The sequence below is a fragment of the Delphinapterus leucas genome, chromosome 19, assembly GCF_059928025.1.
Source record: "Delphinapterus leucas isolate spDelLeu-1000000601 "Yukka" chromosome 19, BTC_Dleu_Yukka2, whole genome shotgun sequence".
NCBI lineage: Eukaryota > Metazoa > Chordata > Mammalia > Artiodactyla > Monodontidae > Delphinapterus > Delphinapterus leucas.
Genome location: NC_143147.1, coordinates 57,924,244 through 57,946,866, shown reverse-complemented (window position 1 = coordinate 57,946,866; position 22,623 = coordinate 57,924,244). Strand labels below are relative to the sequence as shown.

Here is a 22,623-nt window from a genome sequence, read left to right as displayed (position 1 = left end):
GGTCTTAGGGAAGAGGAAGGTAGTGGTGGATCTAGAGGGGAAGCAGAAGACAGCCAGAACTGCAGAACACAACTAGAATCCAGACGTACAACCACATTGCCAAGGGCTTTGAAGGGAGAGTGAAGATGAGGGAGGAACTTTAGCAAAGGCCTGGGCAAAGCTACCAGGCAGGGACTTCTGCAACTTTAGTGACACATCCAGCACAAGGGGCACAAGGGGCAGCCCCTGGCTCAGAATATCAAAACAGACCGGCAGTTGCCTTGGGGGATAAGACTCCCTGGAATGCACCCACAAGGCTGTACCGTGAGCCTGAATCTCCACCACCCGGGTCTAGGATATTGTCTGAGTCTGATAAATCTAGCCATATAGGTACACTGTGAGGCAAAATGGTGGCCACTGGGAGAAGACGGGGAAGCTCTCTGGGCAGCACATCTCATCAATGCCTCAGGCAGGGCCTGAACAAAACCACATTGGAGGGTTGGGTTCAAAGAGCTTTGCCAGTGAGGTGTGGGGATGGACTTTTCTGAACGGGTGCAGAATTTGAGAGATTCATATTCCACACAAAAGCTCTTCCAAAGGTCTCTACTGTGGGAAAGGCTGAACCAGGTGGCCTAGGTAATCTGCAGATAACTGTCAGACTCTTTCTTCAGCCATCCCAGTGATGCTTGCTTAACCGTCGGACCGAATTGGCCGTGGGGACAGGGAAGGAGACTCTTCCACTAAGCCTGCCCTGCCTGACTCCCACGTACAAGTTTTAGTGGCCAACCCTAAATCCCAATATTGGCTGCGGGGCAGAGCGGGCAGCCAGCCACCCGAGGGTGAGGTCACGTCGGAACAGACCCTAATTCCGGACCTGGACTTATTTGCTTTCCATTCGGGAACCCCACTGTCATCGCGCCCTTCACAACACCGCTCCCAGCAAACCACGGGGCTTTACAATGACAGGTCTCTGCTCGTGGGAAAGGATTTCTCTTTTCAGTGCCTCACCACCAGAGGCAGTGCCCTAGAAAGGCTTGTCAGCGCCTATTTGTTTCCTCAGCACAGCTGAGAAGGGAGTGCGCAGGACCAAAGCGAAGGGGCGCTCCGTTCCCGCTGACAATTGTGCCCAATTGCTCGGGAGGAGGCCGCCGCGCTTTCCGCCTGAAGCCCCGTCGAACTCGGGGCCCCAGGCCCACTGCCAAGCGTGGCACCCGCTCCACTCGTCGCCGAAGGAGACGGCCACACTGCCGCAGACTCAGCCCGGACCTCGCCAGGTCTCGGGGGAACTGGGCTCCTCCCTCTGCACGGCGTCGGCGGTCACGTGGGGGCGGTCACGTGGGAGGGCAGTCACGTGCCCTGCGTAAATCCGCGTCGGGCGGCGGCGCTGCTGCCTACCCCTAGCGGTAGCGTACGTTTCGCATGTAGTGGCGTGGGTCGGGGACCCTGGTGGCCGCGCTGGGGACAGGGCGAACTCCGGGCCTGCCCCCTCCGTGGGGCCGCGCTGATTGATGCCCCTGCCGTGCAGACGCTGCGCGCTCCCGGTCGGGCCCCAGGTGCCCTGCTCCACGCAGGGCACAGGATGGGTGGGGTCTCCAGCTTGTGCAGTTTGGAGCTCCCTTTTTAAGAAGAATACGGAATTAGATACGAAGGTGAATGTTGATAAGAATAAGTAACCACAACAAACTGCAAATTATACACAGCTGATTAATATCACAAACTTTAAACACTTAAAACATTTCACTAGGACTACCTTGGTGGCGCGGTGGTTAAGAATCTACCCGCCAAGGCAGGGGACACGTGCTCGAGCCCTGCTTGGGGAAGATCCCACATGCTGCGGAGCAACTAAACCTGTGCACCACAACTACTGAGCCTGAGCTCTAGAGCCTGTGAGTCACAACTACTGAGCCTGCGGGCCACAACTACTGAAGACTGAACGCCTAGAGACCGTGCTCTACAACAAGAGAAGCCACTGCAGTGAGAAGCCCGTGCACGGCAACAAAGAGTAGGCTCTGCCCACCGCAACTAGAGAAAGCCCACGCGCAGTGACGAAGACCCAACACAGCCAAAATAAAATAAATTAATTAATTTAAAAATTTTTTAAATAAAACATTTCACTAGTTAACTGCCTAACACACCTCATATATTTTTTTCTAATTTTTTTTCTTTTATTTGCAGCATGTGGGATCTAGTTCCTTGACCAGGGTTGGAACCTGGGCCCCCTGCATTGGAAGCGTGGAGTCTTAACCAATGGACCACCAGGGAAGTCTCAATTTTTTCTAAATTTTTGAATGCAGACCTTAATTGCTCCTTCATATGGGAATGATTTGGTAATACTGTTTATATATGGTAAATAGATAATTCAGTCTTTTCTTTAGCAGGGTTAATCAAATTTTGCTTTTTATTATTAATAGTTTAGAAAAGATTGTCCAGAGTTGCATTCCTTTGATGATGTTACATACTCTTTTAGGGCTGCCATCAGACTTGGCCAAACCTATCCTGTATGTCTGGAGGCAGGGACCCACCTCTAATCCGTGGTGGCCTCACAGTGACTTGTTAGGAGCTTTGTGTCATGTATTTCATGTCAGACCAGGAAGAAATGGAAAACACTTTCCATGTTTGCTTTCCTCATCTTCACTAATTGGATCCCATACGTTCTGTGTGTTTCCGACCTCCTTACAGAAGGAGCCTACTCTGTTTTTATGTGATTTGTGTGTGGCCCAAGTAAACATGTTCTTGTGCTTTGTGCAGTCTTCATGATTTTTGACAGTTCTAAAGACATCCACTGATGTGAATGTCTGATGTAAGTGATGTCTGTCTTGTTGAAAACTACACAAGCAAAACAAATACAGGCAATGTTTAGTCTTGGAATAGGCTAGTCAACATCCTGTAGCAGTTTTCCTGTTAAAAAGTAACTTTCAAATGTTTTAAGAAACATCTCTTTTGTCCGTTGTACCTTGATTCTTTGTAAATGGAATCATAATTTTGAACGAATGAATTTTTCATTAAACAGAGTTGGGGGAATTAGTGTTCATTCTAACAGGTTTAGTGAAGTAATCAATGAAGTAAAAAATCAGTGGGTGGGGCCACCTGGTGTGTCCTGCTGAGTGGACTGGTTGTGGTTTCCCTTTCTGTTACCATCATCTTCCTTCTGCTTTTTATTCCTTCTGTTTTTTTGTTTGTTTGTTTTTTGCTTCCTGTTTAGGAGTGTTCTCATAATACCTTTCATCTCTGTGTTGTCATTTCATTACCCATATTTTCTTAGCTATCATGATCCTTTCCCTTCATGATTTTGACCATTACCGTTTTTAGTTTCCATTGTGTTACATTTATTTTGATATTTTGAAGTTTCTACCAGACTTTTTCTTTTGTTTTTTTTTCCCCTCCCTTCCAGTAAACTACTTCCCTCTGTTTGAATTTTGATATGATCGGTAATTCTTTAAAAGTATACAAAGTTATTCTGAATTTAAGGCAAGTACAAGTGCAACTCAGATGCATTTTTTATTGCCCCTACGTGTACTGAGCTCCATGACTATGAAATAAAATAACTGTACACCACATAGAGTGATTTACAGGTGACTGTGTGAAGGAGTTATATCATAGGAAAACACATTTCTTCAGGCCCTTTTGCTGTGTCATATGAAGGTTGAAATGAGTTCATACTGACGTTTCCAGCTCTAGTCCAGAACCACGTGGTTTCCTCCAGCCTTTCCTTGCTTCTCTGTAACTCACTCTCCAACATGAGAAATCTTCTTTGCCCACTTTTAAAAATTGTGGTATTTGATTTGTTAGAGGCAAGATCCCTGTCGTCTCATCTTTTTATTTCCTAAATGAAGCACAGTGTCTCCTACAGATGTGGCTCTGCACCGATGTTGAATTGACATGTTTAGCTTTGATGTTTACCATCAGAATTCTCTACAAAATAGTTGCCTCAGCTTCCATGCTCATGTTCTGACTGCCTGCTTCCTCTCTATTTCTCATCCCTAACCCAGGGCCAGCAGGATGAGGCAAGGTTTTCGTCTTGGTCCTCTGTGCTTCACATAAGCTCAGAGAAGTTTTCTGCATGGGCCAATGGACAGTAACTGATAGGAATAATCATTCACTCATTATGTCACTTTCCCAAACTTACTCTGCATCAGACCAGTGCCAAGCCTCATCAGGAGCTCCAGTTCCAGACTCAGAGTCCTGTTGGGATAACATGTATGCAATGACTGTCCCAGACTGCAAGCTGGGAACCAGGTGGGTACCAAGCGGCTTCGAGGGAGGAGCAGTTCTCACTGCATGGCAGGTGGCGGGGGCGGCTGATGGAGGTGCCATGGGAGCCGGGTCTTGCATTTGGGTGGCTGGATGAACATGTGAGGGGAGGGGGACCCAGGGAAGGAGGCTGGCCATGTGTGAGGGAATGTGGGCTGCTGGTCCAGGTGAGGAGTGATGAATCAAGGCTGCCTCCCCTCCCTGTCCCGATGAAGGTAGGGCCCAGCTCCCCTTTGCTCCCCGTGGGCCTGGGCATCCAGCACTGGGCCCAGCATGAAGCTGGAAATAGGAAATGTTTCATGAGTGGACAAGCTACTGAATGAATGAATGAAAGAGTGAATGCATGAATGGGTGATGAGTAGCCCATGAGTCAAAGTTAGGCTGGAGGTTTAGAGCTCAGGAGATGGGAGGACCAGAGATGCCCAGACAAATTCTAAGAAGCCACAGCCCGGGTTGGGTGGGGCTGGGGCTGGAGGCCCTGAGTCGAGGCGATAGAAGTTCCTCTATTCAGAAATAGGCTTTAGCTATTGAATCCTTGTCTGTCCTACTGTCTGTGTTTTGCATGTTTTCCATGTGGGCTTTGGGGGACACTAACCTCAGCACAGAGATACAGAAAGATCACCTGGAGGAGACTTGGCTGGATGGCGATGCCAAGGGCAACCGAAGATGGGTCTGCCTGTGGCTGACCGTGGGACACCAGTCACTACAAGGGGCACACGCCTCACACCTTCATCCCCCCGCTCCCAGGCCATCCCTGGTGTTCTTCTCAAACTTAGGTAAATGTGGTCTGTGGTCCAGTGGTAAAGAATCTGCCTTCTAATGTAGGGGACGTGGGTTCGATCCTTGGTCAGAGAACTAAGATCCCACATGCCCCAGGGCAACTAAGCCCACGTGCCACAACTACTGAGCTGTCGTTCCTCAACTAGAGCCCATGTGCCACAAGCTACAAAGCCCACGTGCCCTGGAGCCTGTGCGCCACAACTAAACTAGAGAAAAACCTGGACACCACAACTAGAGAGAAGCCCGCACACCACAACAAAGAGCCCGCCTGCCTAAACGAAGATCCTGAGTGCCACAACTAAGACCTGACGCAGCCAAAAATAAATAAATAAATAATTAATCTTAAAAAAAAATGTGGCCTAGAGCACAGAGGCACACAAGACAGCTGGAGCAGGGCCCCCCTGCCGCAGGGCACATTCTGAGGACTGCCTTTCTGGGAGCATTGCCTTAACCGAGGAGGTAAGTACAATAAATTCCTTACGTAAGAATGAGTTCCATTCCAAGAGCACGTTCGTAAGTCCAGTTTGTTCATAAGTCCAACAGGTTAGCCTAGGCACCCAACTAACACAATTGGCTGTATAGTACTGTACTGTAATAGGTTTATAATACGTTTCACACAAGTTATACATAAAAACAAAACACAAAAAAGAAAACATTTTAAATCTTACAGCACAATAGAACAGCTGGCATCCAGGGGCTGGCATGGAGTGAACAGGCAAGAAGAGTTACTGACTGGAGGAGGGAGAGGAGGTGGGAGATGGTAGAGCTGAAGGATCGTCAGCAATTGGAGATGGAGAGCAAGCTGCAATTTCACTCACATTGGTGGAATGCGCTTTGGAATCTTTGAAAGTTTGCAACTTGAAGGTTCGTATTTAGGGGACTTACTGTACACATAGCCACATATGTAATGGCTTCTGTGACGTGTGAAGAACTATGTAGGGACACACCCAAGGACCCCCTTCCTGCCCCCAGGTGTACAGCGAGTGAGGACACGCCTCCCCCTCTTTCCAAAGCTCCAAAGGGAGGTCTTTGGAGCAGAGGTTTTGGTGGAGGAGGATTAGAAACACACTTTCAGGTCCAGTTAATATCAGCAAATTTTAAGGGTATTCTCAGTATTTTCTTTTTAAAATTGGTATTATAAGATTTATCTCTGAAGCTCTCATTTTTTAAAAAAAATTTATTTTATTTGGCTGGGTTGGGTCTTAGTTGTGGCACGTGGGATCTTTGTTACAGCGTGAAGACTTAGTTGTCCTGCAGCATGTGGGATCTTAGTTCTCTGACCAAGGATCGAACCCACATCCCCTGCATTGGAAGGCAGATTCTTAACCACTGGATCACCAGGGAAGTCCCTGAAGCTCTCATTTTTTTAGAATGAAATTCAACTAGGAATGTGTGTATTATTCACCTATAAAACTCACTTTTTCCAAAAATTAGACAGGGTTTAAAACATTTTACCAATTTTTAACTTTTAAATGATCTAATTATGTTTTCCAACCTTAATTAAAATGTAATTTTTAATTGCAATTACAAAAGTGAGACATGCTTATTATTGTTTCTTATTATGGAAAAGGGCAGAATCCTAAGAAGTGGGAGTAGCTCATATGAGCAGCTGGGAGAGTGTTGTTTTGGGCCTTTCCTGGTGAACAGGTGGTAGATCAGCCCTGACCATGGGGCACACACCACATCCCCATTACCACACCTGGGCAGATACCCCCTTCATTTCCTTTTTTAAAAAAATATTTATTTATTTATTCATTCATTCATTCACTCATTTATGCATGCTGCACCAGGTCTTAGTTGCAGCATGTGGGGTCTTTTTCCCGGACCAGGGATCGAACCTGGGCCCCCTGTTGGGAGCGCAGAGTCTTACCCACTGGACCACGAGGGAATTCCTTTTAAAATATATATATATATGTTATTTATTTATTTTGGCACCCCTTCATTTCTTTCTTTAATTTTAAAAATTAATTATTTATTTTAATTAATTTAATTAATTTATTTTTGGCCGCATTGGGTCTTCGTTGCTATATGCGGGCTTTCTCTAGTTGTGGTGAGTGGGGGCTACTCTTCGTTGTGGCGCAGAGGCTCCTCATTGCAGTGGCTTCTCTTGTTGCAGATCCCCAGCTCTAGTCGCGTGGGCTTCAGTAGTCGCAGCTCATGGGCTCAGTAGTTGTGGCTCACAGGCTCTAGAGCACAGGCTCAGTAGTTGTGGCACACTGGCTTAGCTGCTTCACGACATGTGGGATCTTCCCGGAGCAGGGCTCGAACCCGTGTCCCCCGCATTGGCAGGCGGATTCTTAACCACTGCGCAACAGGGAAGCCCTCATTTCTTTTTTTTAAAATTAATTTATTTTTTATTTATTTACTTGTGGCTGCGTTGGGTCTTCGTTGCTGCATGGGCTTTTTCTAGTTGCATGGAGTGGGGGCTACTCTTCTCTAGTTGCGTAGAGCAGGGGCTACTTTTCAGTGTGGTGCGCTGTCTTCTCATTGTGGTGGCTTCTCTTGTGTGGTTGTGGAGCATGGGCTCTAGGCACGCGACTTCAGTAGTTGTGGAGCACAGGCTTAGTTGCCCCAAGGCATGTGGGATCTTCCTGGGTGTCCCCTGCATTGGCAGGCAGATTCTTAACCACTGTGCCAGCAGGGAAGTCTTGGCACCTCTTCATTTCTTTAATGTGTGGATGTCCTAGTAAATATGCAGCTGGCTGCCACTGATGTACATTACAGTGCTGTGTAGATTTCTGTTTTGAACCCTGCAGGAATCAGCCTAGCACAGCTGTGCTGGTAACTTGTAAATTCCTACACCTGGAACCTCCAAGTCTGAAGACACCACACTTCCAGCTTTGCTCTATTCGAATGACCTTTTTGTGAAAACTCAAAACACTTTCCACAAAATGCTTATATGAGGAGGCACCAAAGGGCGTGCCAGGGAGAGCCTGCACCAGCTCCCCAGAATCCGGGGAGGCGCCCCTGCCCCGCTGCACCCATCCCGTCCATCTGTTCCTCACTTGCCTGCTGAAGACACTCGGTTGTTTCAGCTTTTGGTTATTACGAATAAAGCTGCTATGAACATTCTTGGACAAGCAATTTTGCAGGCATCTGCTTTCTTTTCTCTTGGGTAAGTACCTAGGAGTGCAGTGGTTGCATCTACACATACGTGGTAGGGGTGTGTGTGTGTGTGTGTGTTTGTAAGACTTTATGTAAGAAGCTGCCAGGCTTTCTTGCAGAGTGGTGGTACCAACTTTATATTCCCACCGACAGCGTACGAGAGTTCTTGTTGCTTCGCATCATTGTCTGCACTTAGAAAGGTTGGTCTTACTAAATTTAGCCATTCTTCCGGTACCTTGTGGTTTTAATCTGCGTTTCCCTGATGACTAGTGATGCCAAACATCTCTCCATGTGTATATTGATCATTCACATATCTTCTCTTGTGAAGTAGCTGTTCAAGCCTCCTGACTATTTATTTTTTCATAACTCTAATTTAAACAATTCTTTTCCTTTTATGGTTTTCATGTTTGGGGTGCTGGGACCCAAAAGACAAGGATAGTTTCCTATGTTTTCTTTTTGGAAGCTTGATAGTTTCAGCTTTTACATACAGCTCTATGATCCATCTTAAATTAATTTTTCTGTATGGTGTAAGATACGGGTCAGAGTTTTCATTTGTGGTTGTTATGATTATTCAGATATCCAGTTATTCCAGCATTGTTTATTGAGTAGACTTCCTAAACCATATAATATGAGGTCTTTTGTGACTGTTGTCTTTTACTTAGCATAATGTTTTCAAAGTTTATCCATGTTGTAGCATGTATTACTGTTTAAATTTTTGGTTTCAAATAATTCTGCATTGTATAGATACACCACATTTTTTTTTCTTTTTAACATCTTTATTGGAGTATAATTGCTCTACAATGATGTGTTAGTTCTGCTTTATAACAAAGTGAATCAGCTATACATATACATATATCCCCATATCTCCTCTCTGTTGCATAGATACACCACATTAAAAAAGATTTTTTTTAATTAAAAAAATTTTTTGGGGGGGCTTTCTTTAGTTGTGGTGAGCAGGGGCTACTCTTCGTTGCGGTGTGCAGGCTTCTCATTGCGGTGGCTTCTTTTGTTGCAGAGCACGTGCTCTACGCACGCGGGCTTCAGTAGTTGTGGTGCGCAGCCTCAGTGGTTGTGGTTCTCGGGCTCTGGAGGGCAGGCTCAGTAGTTGTGGCACACCGGCTTAGGTGCTCCGCGGCATGTGGGATCTTCCCGGACCAGGGCTCGAACCTGTGTCACCTGCATTGGCAGGCGGATTCTTATTCAGTGCACCACCAGGCAAGTCCCCATATACCACACTTTATTTGTCCATTTTTCAGTTGATGGACATTTTAGTTGTTTTGACTTTTTGGCCATTATGAATAATTCTGTTATGAACATTCATGTACAGTTTTCTGTATGGGCATACTTTTTCATTTCTCTTGGGTATATGTCTAGAAGTAGAATTGCAGGGTCATGTGGTAGCTCTATGTTTAACCTTTTGAGGAACTGTCAGACCATTTTTCAAAGTGGCTGCATCATTGTATGTTCTTACTGTAAACAATGTGTGAGAGTTTCAGAAGGGTCTTAAATGGAGCTTCTGCCTGTGTGGGGTTGAGGTACCACCCTCCCGGCACATGCATGTGTTCGCTAACCTGGGAGCTCTCTGAACCCCATAGTTTAGAAACTTTTATGGAAGTTTCATCATATAGTCATGCTTAATTATTAACTCAATCTCCAGCCCCTCTCCCAGAGGATGGGGGTGGGGCTAAAACTTCCACTTCTAACCCTGGCTCGGTCTTTCTGGTGACCAGCCCCCATCCAGGAGCCCACCTAGAGTTGCCTCATTAGAACAAAAGATGCTCCTATCACCCAGGAAATTCCAAGGGATTTAGGAGCTCTGTGTCAGGAACCAGGGGCACAGGCCAGGTGTATATTTATTATGTCACGCTGCCCTTTCCCTACTGAGTAACTTTGGGACCTCTGTTGAAAATCAATTGATTCTATATGTGGAGGTTTATTTCTGGGCTTTTTATTGTGTTCCACTGATTTGTCTACTCTTACACCAGTACCACACAATTTTAATTAGTATAGTTTTATGTTGATTTGATTACTATAGCTATACTGTATTTTATTAGCTTTTTGTTAAAGGCTGAATTAGAGAAGGCATCTTATATTCACTTGGTTATTACAGCTTTATTTTAATTTATATTAATATAGCTGTAAATCCTTCAAACTTAGTTCTTCTTTTTCAAGATCATTTTGATCCTTTGCACTTCCAGATGAATATTAGAATCAGCTTGTAAATTCCTACAAGCAAGATAGCTGGGGATTTGATTGGGATGATATTGACTCTATAGATCAATTGGGCCATATAACCAACTTAGCAAATCAGTATTCAAGAATACACTACTTTTGTTTAATGATCTATACCAATATAGTTAACTAAACCAATCAGGATGAACTCCATGTTGGCAGGTACTTTTCCACATATATCATGCCAGTGAAAAAACAGTATTTGTAATTATGACCATGGGCGCCGTGAGATCATGAAATGCCTCCTGAATTGTCAAGAAAAGTCACGTCAGTAAGGTTTTGATGTCAGGTTGTTGTGACTGTATCACAACTATTTGAAACTTCACAGTCATATGATAAATTTTTTAAAATTTATTTTATTGAAGTATAGTTTACAATGTTGTGTTAATTTCTGATGTACAGCAAACTGATTCAGTTATACATATATACATTCTTTTTCCTATTCTTTTCCATTATGGTTTATCACAGGACATTGGATATAGTTCCCCGTGCTATACAGTAGGACCTTGTTGTTTATCCATTATATATATAATAGTTTATATATATATAAACTGACCTCAAACTTCCAACCCTTCCTTCCCCACTCCTCCCTCCCCATTGGCAACAAGTCTGTTCTCTATGTCTGTGACTGTTGGTTTCGTAGATAAGTTCATTTGTGTCATATTTTAGATTTCGCCTGTAAGTGATATCATCATATGATAAATTTGGATTTCTTTATCAAGTGGGCCTCAATTCAGCTCCGTGGTTTGACAAATATATGAAATACCTACTACCTGCCAGCTCTGTGATGCTGAGGTAGGAACATAGGAACAGCCATTTTCCTGCCTCAGAGCCGAGGATGTGTGATCAAATGGAACATTTCATTCGTCTCAGAATCCTGGGTAGCAAAAAGTTTATGATACTATGACTTATTTATTCCGTGGTATTTGTGTTTTCTGTAAAGAGAACCAGAAATGTGAAATTAATCTTTTATCCAAGGTAATACCTTTTGAATTTCCAGTACTGACTACCAGCAGGGCCATGTTTTAATGAACATACCTTATATTTCCTCTGAAAGCTTGGCCAAAATAAGAATATTTGTCTCCTCTCTGTAGAGTACATTTTTTTCCATGCAATTCAAAGTGCTGCTTCCATCTTGTCAAAATGGTTAGGGTACCCACAGCCAAGGACAGAGCTGAAAGCAGCACCTGGCAGCCCAGTCAGATGGTTAGAGCTGCATGATTTCCTGAGGCAGCTGTGCGCTGAATGCCTGTCACTGGGAGTGGCAGCTCGAAGTTTGCAGTAATAGAGTCAGGGAGACAAGACATACACCACACACTAGTGAAAAGTAACAGTATGGAAAGTAAGTAACAATGCAAGGTAGGCAGTATGTTACTGAGTGTTACAGAACACACAGACTAGGAAGTCCGGGGCCCTGGAGAGCCTAGCAGAGTTGCTGCAGCACTGGAATACTCCGTGCAGGGAGAGGGAGTTGGATAGGCGGGGGGAGTGCTGAGTGCAGGCAGCTGATGAACAAAGGTGGAAAGCAGGAATCAACGGGCAGGTGGTGGTTGGGGTAGAGTTGGGCACAGGTCCTCCATGCCATCTGGGTGCAGTGGGAAGAAATGGGGAAAGTTGGGCAGGAGCCGGACAGGGAAGAAACACAGACTGTTGGGTCTGGCTTCCATCTGGTGTCTAACCATGAACTTCTGAAGGTTTTTTTTTTTTTTTTTTTTTTTGCGGTACGCGGGCCTCTCACTGTTGTGGCCTCTCCCGTTACGGAGCACAGGCTCTGGACGCGCAGGCTCAGCAGCCATGGCTCACGGGCCCAGCCACTCCGCGGCATGTGGGATCTTCCCGGACCGGGGCACGAACCCGTGTCCCCTGCATCGGCAGGCAGACTCTCAACCACTGCACCACCAGGGAAGCCCCTTCTGAAGGCTTTTTACTAGGAAAAGTTATGAAAACTGGTGTTACATTCTCAAGATCACAGGACTTCTCATCACAAGTTGTTCATATTATTTTGTTAAATGACACCAGTTGCAGTGCTGGAGTTTAATCTGAATTTTGTTTCTTAGAGTATCAAAATTCATGATTATTATATCATCAATATGCACCCTCTTTATTGTGAGTGGCACACAGGAAGCCTTGTTTTTGCTTCTCCAGTGAAGTGATAAAGAACAGATTGGTGTGCTGACATGGGCAAGTTAGTCAACCTCTCTGTGCCTCCGAGGAGTAATATGTGGGCAGTCAGAGCATCTATCAACTAGACGTGTATCGTGAGGATGGCCTGAGCCTGTATCTAGAGTCCTTAGAGCAGTACCTGGCATGCAGAGAACGCTGCACAAGAGTTTGTTAACTGAATCACAGACAATTTTGATAGCAGGTTCCATCAGGACAGCCCCAACATAAACACTGGAGGTGTCAGGCCTTGTTTGAATCTCGTTTTATTCTAGAAAGAGGATTTTCAAGTGGTGTAGCATCCTGGGGTAGCCCCTAGAGCTTCCTCAGAATGGAGGGTTAGAGCTGGAAGAGGCTTCTGAGAGCAGCCCGTGCTGTGGCTCACCTTGCAGGTGAGGAAACTGAGAATGTGGACAAGACGGTGGGGCCCAGACCACACCACTCATCAGTTAGTGGAAAGACCCAGGTGGAAATCTGAGACTTCTCCCCGGTGCCTTCTTCCTTCTTACTCTGCTGGCACACAATGTGGCTGGACCACTGCAGAGTTTTGATGGTCAGGGTACATAATCATTTTTATGGAGTGTAACTGGCTGAGTTAGTTAATAAGTATTTAAATCTATATCCTGACTGACTTTTATGCCTGCTTGTTCCATTAATTACATAGCAACGTGTTAAAATCTCAAACTCTATTATTAGTGGGTTATTTTTCCTTTTGGTTCTGTCAGTTTTTGCTTTGAACATTAGGCAGTTATGTTATTATATCTGCTCAGGATTTTGTAAGCTCATTTACGTTAGGTGGGTTTTTTTTTTCCCCTTCAGTCTAAAGTCTCCGACTTCTTTCTTTTTTGGCTGCATTGCTTGACTTGCTGGATCTTAGTTCCCCAACCAGGGACTGAACCTGGGGCCACAGCAGTGAAAGCACCGAGTCCTAACCACTGGGCGGCCAGGGAATTCTAAAGTCTCTGACTTTTAATTGTAGTTTTCTATACATTTACATTTAATGTAATGATTGACATGGTTGGGTTTAAAGTCACCACCTTGCTGTTGTGTATTTGTTCCATCTGCCCTTTATTCCTTCTCTTTTGCATTCTACTAAATTATTCATGTACTTTAAAAATTTTGTTTCATCTCCTCTATTGTATTTTTGGCATATATATTATGTATGTTAATATATATTTTATATATTATTTTTGCTAACCTTTTTGGATCTGTGGGTTGGTATATTCTCACCAATTTGTAAAATCTGTACACATTCTCTCTTTAAAAATTTCTTCTGGGGGCTTCCCTGGTGGCACAGTGGTTAAGAATCTGCCTGCCAATGCAGGGGACATGGGTTCGAGCCCTGGTCTGGGAAGATCCCACATGCCATGGAGCAACTAAGCCCACGAGCCACAACTACTGAGCCTGCATGCCGAGAGCCCATGCTTTGCAACAAGAGAAGCCACTGCAGGAGGAGCCCGCGCATTGCAACGAAGAGTAGCCCCCACTTGCTGCAACTAGAGAAAGCCTGCGTGCAACAACAAAGACCCAACGCAGCCAAAAATAAATTTATAAAAAAGAATTTTCTTCTGTTCCATTTCTTTTTCCTTCCTTTTGAGAGTCCAATTTCATGTACATTAGACCTTTCTGATCTTGTCATGGGTCTCTAATACTCTTTTCTGTTATCTTTTTTCCTTATTTTCATTTTTTAAATAAGTTTATTTATTTAGTTTTGGCTGCGTTGGGTCCTTGTTGCTGTGCGTGGGCTTTCTCCAGTTGTGGCGAGCAGGGGCTACTCTTCATTGCGGTGCGTGTGCTTCTCATTGCGGTGGCTTCTCTTGTGGAGCACGGGCTCTGGGCACGCGGGCTTCAGTAGTTGTGGCATGTAGGCTCAGTAGTTGTGGCACACTGGCTTAGTTGCTCCATGGCATGTGGGATCTTCCCAGACCAGGGCTCAAACCTGTGTCCCCTGCATTGGCAAGCAGATTCTTAACCACTGTGCCACCAGGGAAGTCCCTTTCCCTGTGTTTTGATTCAGATGATTTCTAGTGATGTGACTTTGAGTTTAAACTTCCTCTCTTCAGCTGTATTCAGTTTTCTGGGTGTGGCCTTTCTGGTGTCCCAGCTGTTTGCTTGGGCTGCACCAAGATCTCTTCTCTTTGCTTCAACATCTCCCAGTCCTGCAGGACCTCTGCAATCTCTGTTCAGCTCTCATGTAGGACCTGCAGACAGAAGAGGTTCAAAGAACAGTTAGGTTGCTTTAATAAAACTTCCCCCAGTTCTGTTTACTCATGTGTATACATTTATGAAAAAAATAGGGATAATACCGATTCTGTACCCTGCCTCATTCTAGTAATTTTCATCACTGGATATATGGACTAATTGTCAGGGAAAAAAAGCCTTAGACATTATTGAGACAAATCTCCAATATAATTCAACTCTTTAGTCTTAATCAAAACTTGAATTTTTATTTTTGATGTGGACCATTTTTAAAGTCTTGATTGAATTTGTTACAGTATTGCTTCTGTTTTATGTTTTGGTTTTTTGGCTGCGAGGCATGTGGGATCTTAGCTCCCTGACCAGAGATCAAACCTGCACCCCCTGCATTGGAAGGCGAAGTCTTAACCACTGCGTCACCAGGGAAGCCCCATGATTTTATTTTAAAAGGCAGTATTTCTAATATTTGGGAAATTGTATCTATTGCAACTATTTAAACATGGTGGAAATTTTTGCTATTATCTTAAATGTGTAAGCTTACAAATTTTCACAAAACTAGTTTGTTGGGTACTTACGCAAAAAGCTTTGAGGATCATGAGTCCAACTACCCTTTTCTGTCGCCTGAATCATTGTGAAACACAAATGGGCCTCCCTGTTTTCAGTTTTGTCCCACACAGCAGAAAGGTTGATCTTTGTAAAAGTTAAATTGGATCATGTTGCTCATTGCTTGAAACGCCCAGTGGTTTCCCATCTCAGGTGCTGAGGGCCCCCATGGAGCAGCAGCCTCTGAATTGCTCCCTGGCTGTCTCTCCCCTCATGCAGGCCCCCCCCCCCCCGGCCCCTGACACACGGAGCATATAGTACTCCTGCCTCTGGGCCATTGCCCTTGCTCTTTGCCCAGAGGTCACTGTGGCCCTGGCTCATGTCCTTCAGGCCTCAGGTCAGAGGTATCCTCCTCCTCTGGCCCTCCTGCCCACCTCTCAGACCTTTCACTCTGCTCTATGTGCTGCTCCTTGGCTGTGCCTTTATGTGTTCACACGTGCACTGTGGGTCCTCCGTAAGCACCACCAGGCAGGTGCCCCACCGGGCAGGTGCCCCGTGGTCTCGCTCTCTTCCTGCACCTGTGTCCAGCATGGACACACCCCAGGATGAGAGAACAAAGGTTTGTAAGCCCTTTGGGTGGGGTGTGTCTCCTCCACATCTCCGCCTTCAGCTGCTCCATGTAAAGAGCAGCGATGCTGCTGAACCCCGAGAACATCTCCTGGTGCTCTTCCTCTGTCTCAATGGATCGTGCGTGCTGCTTCCTTTTGGCCCCTTCTTTCACACGTGCTGATGGGACATGGCTGCCGGGTCTGCTCACTGCTCTCTGTCCAACCCTGGCCTGTGACTGGTATACAACGGGTGCTTACTGAGCACTCGGAATGGATGGAAGGGCTGGTACAAGCCCCCTCTGCTCTGGAGCCTTTTCAGACTATCCCAGTGTCGGTGACCTGTCTCCTTCTCAGAACCGTGTGGTTGTTACCATTTCCACTTGCCTGGCATTGTCCATCTTTTCATCAAGGGGCCTTGTGTCTACATAGGAGGGACACTGTTGAGACACATCAGTTCAATGGGACAGACTCACCCTCTTCATACCTATAGGCCTGGGTTCCCTGCATGCGGTGGACACTGTGTGTTGACGAAAAAATGTGAAAAGCAAGTGAACGTTTCTAGTGAGCGGCCTTACATAAGTTCAACAGCACACAACACATACTCCGAACACGGTCAGTTACTTTATCACAAGGAAGCTTCCGAACGCAAGGCAGAGTGGTGGTTGTCCCCCACCAGAGCACCAGGACCTCGGGACAACACACTGGTCACTTTGACAACTGGTTTGAAAACATCAGTTATACTTGATGGGATGCTCTTTCTTTTGATCGACTGTGTTTTGTTTGAAAATGAAAGGTTCCCCACTTATTATGGGTTGGCCAAAAAGTTCGTTCGGGTTTTCCCCTATGGAAAACCCGAACGAACTCATTGGCCAAACCCAATACTTAAATTCTCATCTCAACACCACCTAAAATCTCTCCCACATATAATAAGTATGTAACGAAACTACTTTTATTCTGTCTAGGAGATTCTGCCACGCCTATGGTTCAAAGCAGTGTTAACCCCTGGGGGTTTGTACTATAACCACAAACACATCTACAGCAAATGAGACAGGAAGATGTCGCATTCAGAGGGGCACGTTAATTTCCACTTCTTTAGAATGGGGTTTTACACAGAGACCAAGTGCCGGGCTCTGCCACCACCGGAGCCTGACTTGCCTGCGGCCTTCGAAGCTTCCCACTCACTCCAGGCCCACGGCGTCGGGACGCTGACCCGCGCTCCTGCGCCCCTCCCCTCGTCCCCTCCCCACGCTCCCCTGGACCCTCCCAGCGGGCCCTCCCCACTCTCCTCACGGAGGACCCTCCCCCTGCCTCATGGACCCTCCTCACGGACTCTCTCCACTCTTTTCTCCCTCCTCGCCAGCCCGCAGACACTCGCGGTGGGGTCTCACAGCCATTGCAACCGTGGAAACGCGTGGATTTCGGCTGCTAACACGAGGCAGGCTCCTGCTACGCTTGAGGATGCGCGCGTGACGGCAGCGCCAAAGCACGGGGCCGGTGCGGAGTGTGCGGGCCCCCGCCCCCTGCCCCCGCCGACCTTGACCCCGGCCCGGCCCCCGCCCCCGCCCCCGCCCCGGTTCCCTGCTCTGCGCGGCTCCGTGCGTCGGCTCGGCGGCTCCAAGGCCGACCTGCTCCGTACCGCGTTTTCCAGGCCGCCAGAAGCCGCGCCTGCGTCGGGCTCCGCGGCCGACGTGCGGGCGCACGGCCGGCGTGCCTCGCCATTGACCAGCCTCTGGTAGCCCCACTGCCGTGCACCGCCGCTATAGGCGGGTGCCGCCGTCAGTCACGGGCCCGGCGCCGGCCCGCGGCGCGCCGCGCGTGTCCCGCCCCTCGCCGCCGCTCGTCGCTCGCCGGCCGGCGGCCTCGCTCGGCCCTCAGCTCCGTGGCGGCGGCGGAAGGCGGCCCGGGCCCTCGCAGGCCCATGGCGGCGGCCGCGGCGCTCCCGGGCGCGGGCGGGCCTCCCGCGGGCGGCGGCGCCGGGGGCGGCGGGGGCGCGGGCGGCGGGTCCCCGCCGGGCGGCTGGGCCGTGGCGCGCCTCGAGGGCCGCGAGTTCGAGTACCTGATGAAGAAGCGCTCGGTGACCATCGGGCGCAACTCGTCGCAGGGCTCGGTGGACGTGAGCATGGGCCACTCGAGCTTCATCTCGCGGCGCCACCTCGAGATCTTCACGCCCCCGGGCGGCGGCGGCCATGGCGGGGCGGCCCCGGAGCCGTCGGCGCAGCCCGGGCCCGACGCCGGCGGCGACTTCTACCTGCGCTGCCTCGGCAAGAATGGCGTGTTCGTGGACGGCGTGTTCCAAAGGCGCGGGGCGCCGCCACTGCAGCTGCCGCGCGTGTGAGTGGGGCCCGGGCCGGGGGGGCGGGCGGACGGGGGTGCGGCCTGGCCGGCGGGACCGGAACCCAGACCCCGACCTCTACCCCGACCCGGACCACCGACTCGCGATCCACGACCCCCTACCCCCACCCACGACCAGGAGGACCCAAATTTGGGTCCTGACCACCCCCCGGGATCTGCTGCCCCCACCTACAGGACCCAGCCCCCGGCCAGCGATCCCCGCCTGGACCTAGCCACGAGTAGGACACAGTCAGGACCCAGACTCGGAGCCCCATTCCGACCCCAAGCCCTTGTCCATCTTCCCAACCAGGACCTAGATCCCGACATCTGGGTTCGTTCTTCCTACGGCCAGAACCAGACCCAGATCCCATCATCCCGACCGGATCCCAGTCCATGACCCCAATGTCCCGACCTCATCCACCGTACCCACGACCGGAACACAGACTACAATTCCTGCCCGGGACCCCCATCCTCACTTATCCAAAGCTGGAGGCTCAGGCAGCTGTCCACGTGGGCTGAGGTTTTCTGGGGTACTCTGTGTGTTCTGGGAGTTCGCATATAATTTTCGTAACTAGCATGTAGGTAGTATGGAATAGAAATGTAAAACTCTGGTTGGTGGAACTGCCCAAAACAAAAATCTGTGTCTTAACTGCCGTTGGGTTATCTGTTACTTTCTTTTTGTTCTACACGTTTTCAGTAGTGTATTATTTCAAACGTGTGTTTTTTAAGCTGCAAGGACTTCTTTTTCTCATTGTGTTTTTTGTAGCCTAAAAATTGAAAGCTCTTGAAGCATGATGGATTTTTAAATCTGTGCTCTGAACCTTAAAATTTTGGAAAACTAGATACTTTCAACATAACTTTTTAAAAAATCAATTATTTAGAAATTTTTCTAAGGTGTTATAGAGTATAATTAAGTGATCTTTTTGAGGAACTGTCAGTCCTGCTACAAAGCAGTTCAGCTTGGTTCTATGGTTTTGTGAAGTTATCATATAGTCTGCTTGAAAAACAAATTTGCTCTCTAGGAAATGCTAATTATTCCTCAGGGGCTTTCTAGATTATTCCAAGTAGAACCTTTCTCCATAAACTGGAATTTTTGACTGCTTTCAGTTGTTGGAGATGGTGATAAGAACTCTTGCTTTTCTTTATTTCTTCACTTTTGTATGTGGGTGCTGTGTTACTGTTTAGCCTGGAAAGCTGCACCAGCTAGTTCCTTAAATCTTGATGGGAACGTTTCAAAGAATGTTATTTTTCAAACCAGAACGCTGTTTGTGTGTATTTGTACTATAGATTGCATAAAATCGATAGTAGGGACCTGATGGCAGCTTTTTAATTTGATGGTTTGTTGTTTACAAATAACTTGGCATCACAGCAAAGGGCATTATATTTTTACTCTGAGGACTTCGAGGTTTTTAAAGAAAATTCTATTATTACCATTCAGCCAAAACCATTTGCGTTGACATACCAAACATGGAAATAAATTGATTTTTATGCGAGGGAGCAGAATTCAGACTTTTGAGGAGTGGAGTGAGGCTTTCAGAGGAGATGAGTAAGAAGGGCGATGGGGGGACTTTCGTGGTAGTCCAGGGGTTAAGACTCCACGCTTCCAATGCAGGGGGTGCGGGTTTCATCCCGGGGAGCTAAGATCCCACATGCCACGTGGCAGGGCCCAAAAAAAGAAAACCAACAACAACAAAAAACAAAACAAAACAAAAAACGGTGATGGGTAGACGCGGGGTCTCTGGCCTTCATCTCCAGCTAGTGTACAGTGAAGAGTCCCTGGGCCACCAAGCCTACCACCAGCCCTGGACTTCTGGGCCTGGGAACCTCTGCCCATACTGACAGAGGGGAGTGGTTTTTTTCATGGAAGGGGTTTTGGTAGTTTTACAGTGTGAGATGAGTGGATAACTGTTAGGATTTTGCAGCACCTCCCTTTTTGTAAGGCATTGTTTCCAAGTTGGTGTAGGGTGATCATAGATAACAGGTTATAGGAAAAAAACTGTGTAAAGACGATTGGTGCTAGCTAAATGCAGAGAAATTGTTTTAAAAATCTTTTTCTTGAAATTAATCTGTTTTATGTTCCAAGTTCTTTTTAACATTAAAAACATTAAATTGTGAAAGTTTAAAAGCAAATGTAACTTAGAGTGATTACGCAGAGGTTGAAATTTTTTTTCTTTTTGGCCACGCCTAATGCATGCGGGATCTTAGTTCCCTGACCAGGGGTTATACCCACGCCTCCTGCAGTGGAAGTGCGGAGTTTTAACCACTGGACCACCAGGGAAGTCCCCAGAGGTTAATAGGTATTCTTACTGTTTGTTTCATACTTGCTTACTGAATTGAAAAATCACTGAGGAGTTTTAAAAATATGACAGCCTATGGTTGGTTTCTTATTTGAATAAAAATGACTTTATTCCTATTTTAAAATGAACTTAAATTTTGTAGTTAGTATTAAAAGTTTATATACAGAGAACTTGGAAGAGTATATAAACACTTTAGGCTTAAAGTACGGTTCACTATTTTATTAAAATACTAAAGTATTAATTTGGGAGGAATAGAGGAAAATGAGGAGTGTGATCCTGTATGTTGGTGTTGTGAGTATTTTAAATGGTTTGGGTAAGATCTGAGTACAAGCACCTTCTCCATGGTGGTTGGTAAGTTCCATGCCTAGTGAGGACCGGCGTGTGAGTGTGTATGTTGCGGGGGCGGGGGTTTGAGCTGAATATGTACAAGAGTGCCATAGTATGTGGTTTTCCAGAAAACAAGCGATTTCCAAAAATCCTTGGTTTTTGGCCAAGTATGCAGGGCTGTGTGTACAGAGATGCAACTTTTTCCTCCCCAGGAGCGTCTGACTTGTTGGAGGTTCAGGTGTTATTGGGACTCGGGGGGGAGGTGGTCTGTGGAGTGCTCTAGGTGGGGGAGCCCTGGGCCACCTGGGCCAGGCTCCTGAAGCGGGCAGGTAGAGTGACCTTGCAGGTGTGGCTGGGCCAGCATCCTGGCACTGGAGAGATAGAATTCAGGCTGGAAAGGACTTTGGGGACAGGTTTGTGGAGCATGATGTTTGCCTGGGCCTGGTGGGGGAGCATTTTCACAGTGGTCAACGAGAGAATGAAGAATGTTCTCTTTGAGGACAGGGTCCTTGTTTGTCTAAGGACCTGGTCTGGCGCCTGAGTGAGCAGTAAAGTGTTTCAGGAAGATCTGTTGGGCAGGAATGTCTGGTTTTGCTGCTGTTGCTCTTCTTGTGGCCATGGTAGCAAACTAAGCATAATTTATAAATAAAAATAAACAACTCTTTAACAGTTGTTTATACTTTGAAATGTCAAGTGAATTTGATGTATTTTTCGATCAGTAAGATCCTAAATATCTAATAGCCAAGCATAAATAGAACAAGTTGAATTTACTATTGCCCAAAGATATTTAACATGCAGAACTGCAGTTGTGTTTATTTAGAAAGTGACCCTGTTTCTATGCTGAATTAACTGCCTATGGGTTGGTGATACAGCAAACCTCCTCTTTCTTATGTGGCATGTTTTAACTTGCAGATGAAGTTTGTTAATGTCACACTTGAAGACTTCCTCACTAAATCACAGGTAGCATCCTCTAAGGTGAGGACAGGAGAAAGCTGAGCAGACAGTGGCTTCTGGAGCGTCGCAGGTGAAGACTCCAAGAAGAGAACTGAAGGATCTCACAGTGACTCGGTCCTGCTTAGATAAAAGGGATTGGGCAGAACCAAGTTTCCCAGAGAATACCAGTACCAGGAAGAAGGAAATAAGAAGGGGAGTGCCAAGAGAGGAGAGCCTCGGGAAAAGGACAGTGACCTGCAGTGTCACCCTCCATGGGAAGCCATGGGCTTGGTGATTAGGATGTTTTGGAGGATGAGGAAGGAGATGGGGTGTGGGACTCCCGGGTGAAGAGAGAGAGGAGGGAGTGGGGGTGTAAGAAGTGTTTGTGAGGGGGTGTGTGTGGATATTCTAAGGAGGGCAGAGGCGATATTAGGGTTAGAAGTAGTAGAAACCATGTGGATCACCAGGGTGAAGTGGGTGGGGGAACCACTGAGAGATGTAGCTGAGGCCCAAAGAATGGACACAGATGAGGTGTGGAGGTTAGAGTTCCCAGTAGGAGATGATAAAATGAGGGTGTCGTCTTTTTTAAAAATTTTTATTGGGGTATAATTGATTTACAATGTTTTGTTAGTTGCAGTAAAGTGAACCTGTTACACAATTACATATATCCACTCTTTCTTAGATTCTTTTCCTAATATAGGCCATTACAGAGTATTGAGTAAGAGTTTCCTGTGCTATACAGTAGGTCCTTATTAGTTATCTATTTTATATATAGTAGTGTGTATGTGTCAATCCCAGTCTTCCAATTTATCCCTCCCCTACCCTTACACACCCCCACCATAACCATAAGTTTATTTTCTACATCTGTAACTCTATTTAGG

At 46.8% G+C, this 22,623-nt stretch overlaps 1 protein-coding gene and 1 long non-coding RNA gene across 8 annotated transcripts in view; both read left to right on the top strand.

The window, feature by feature from the left end:
* Positions 1-896: 896 nt before the first annotated feature.
* Positions 897-16,002, top strand: LOC111182665 (uncharacterized). 4 transcript variants are annotated; one of them, XR_016389033.1, is made up of 4 exons: positions 897-1,981; positions 2,155-4,215; positions 4,831-5,469; positions 5,681-7,755. It is a non-coding gene; the product is annotated as an uncharacterized LOC111182665 (long non-coding RNA). The 4 variants fall into 4 exon arrangements; XR_016389034.1 differs by having other exon boundaries at positions 1,028-1,981; positions 4,831-5,006; positions 5,157-7,755; XR_016389032.1 differs by having other exon boundaries at positions 1,030-1,981; positions 4,831-7,755.
* Positions 16,003-17,757: 1,755 nt separating this feature from the next.
* Positions 17,758-22,623, top strand: part of FOXK2 (forkhead box K2) — an 86,316-nt gene continuing 81,450 nt past the window's right edge. For all 4 annotated transcript variants that reach the window (XM_089901489.1, XM_089901487.1, XM_022589221.3 and 1 more), the window contains exon 1: positions 17,758-18,185. In XM_089901489.1, the coding sequence (XP_089757615.1) occupies positions 17,773-18,185 (413 nt within the window). In that variant the 5' untranslated portion in view covers positions 17,758-17,772. The remainder of the gene's footprint in view (positions 18,186-22,623) is intronic.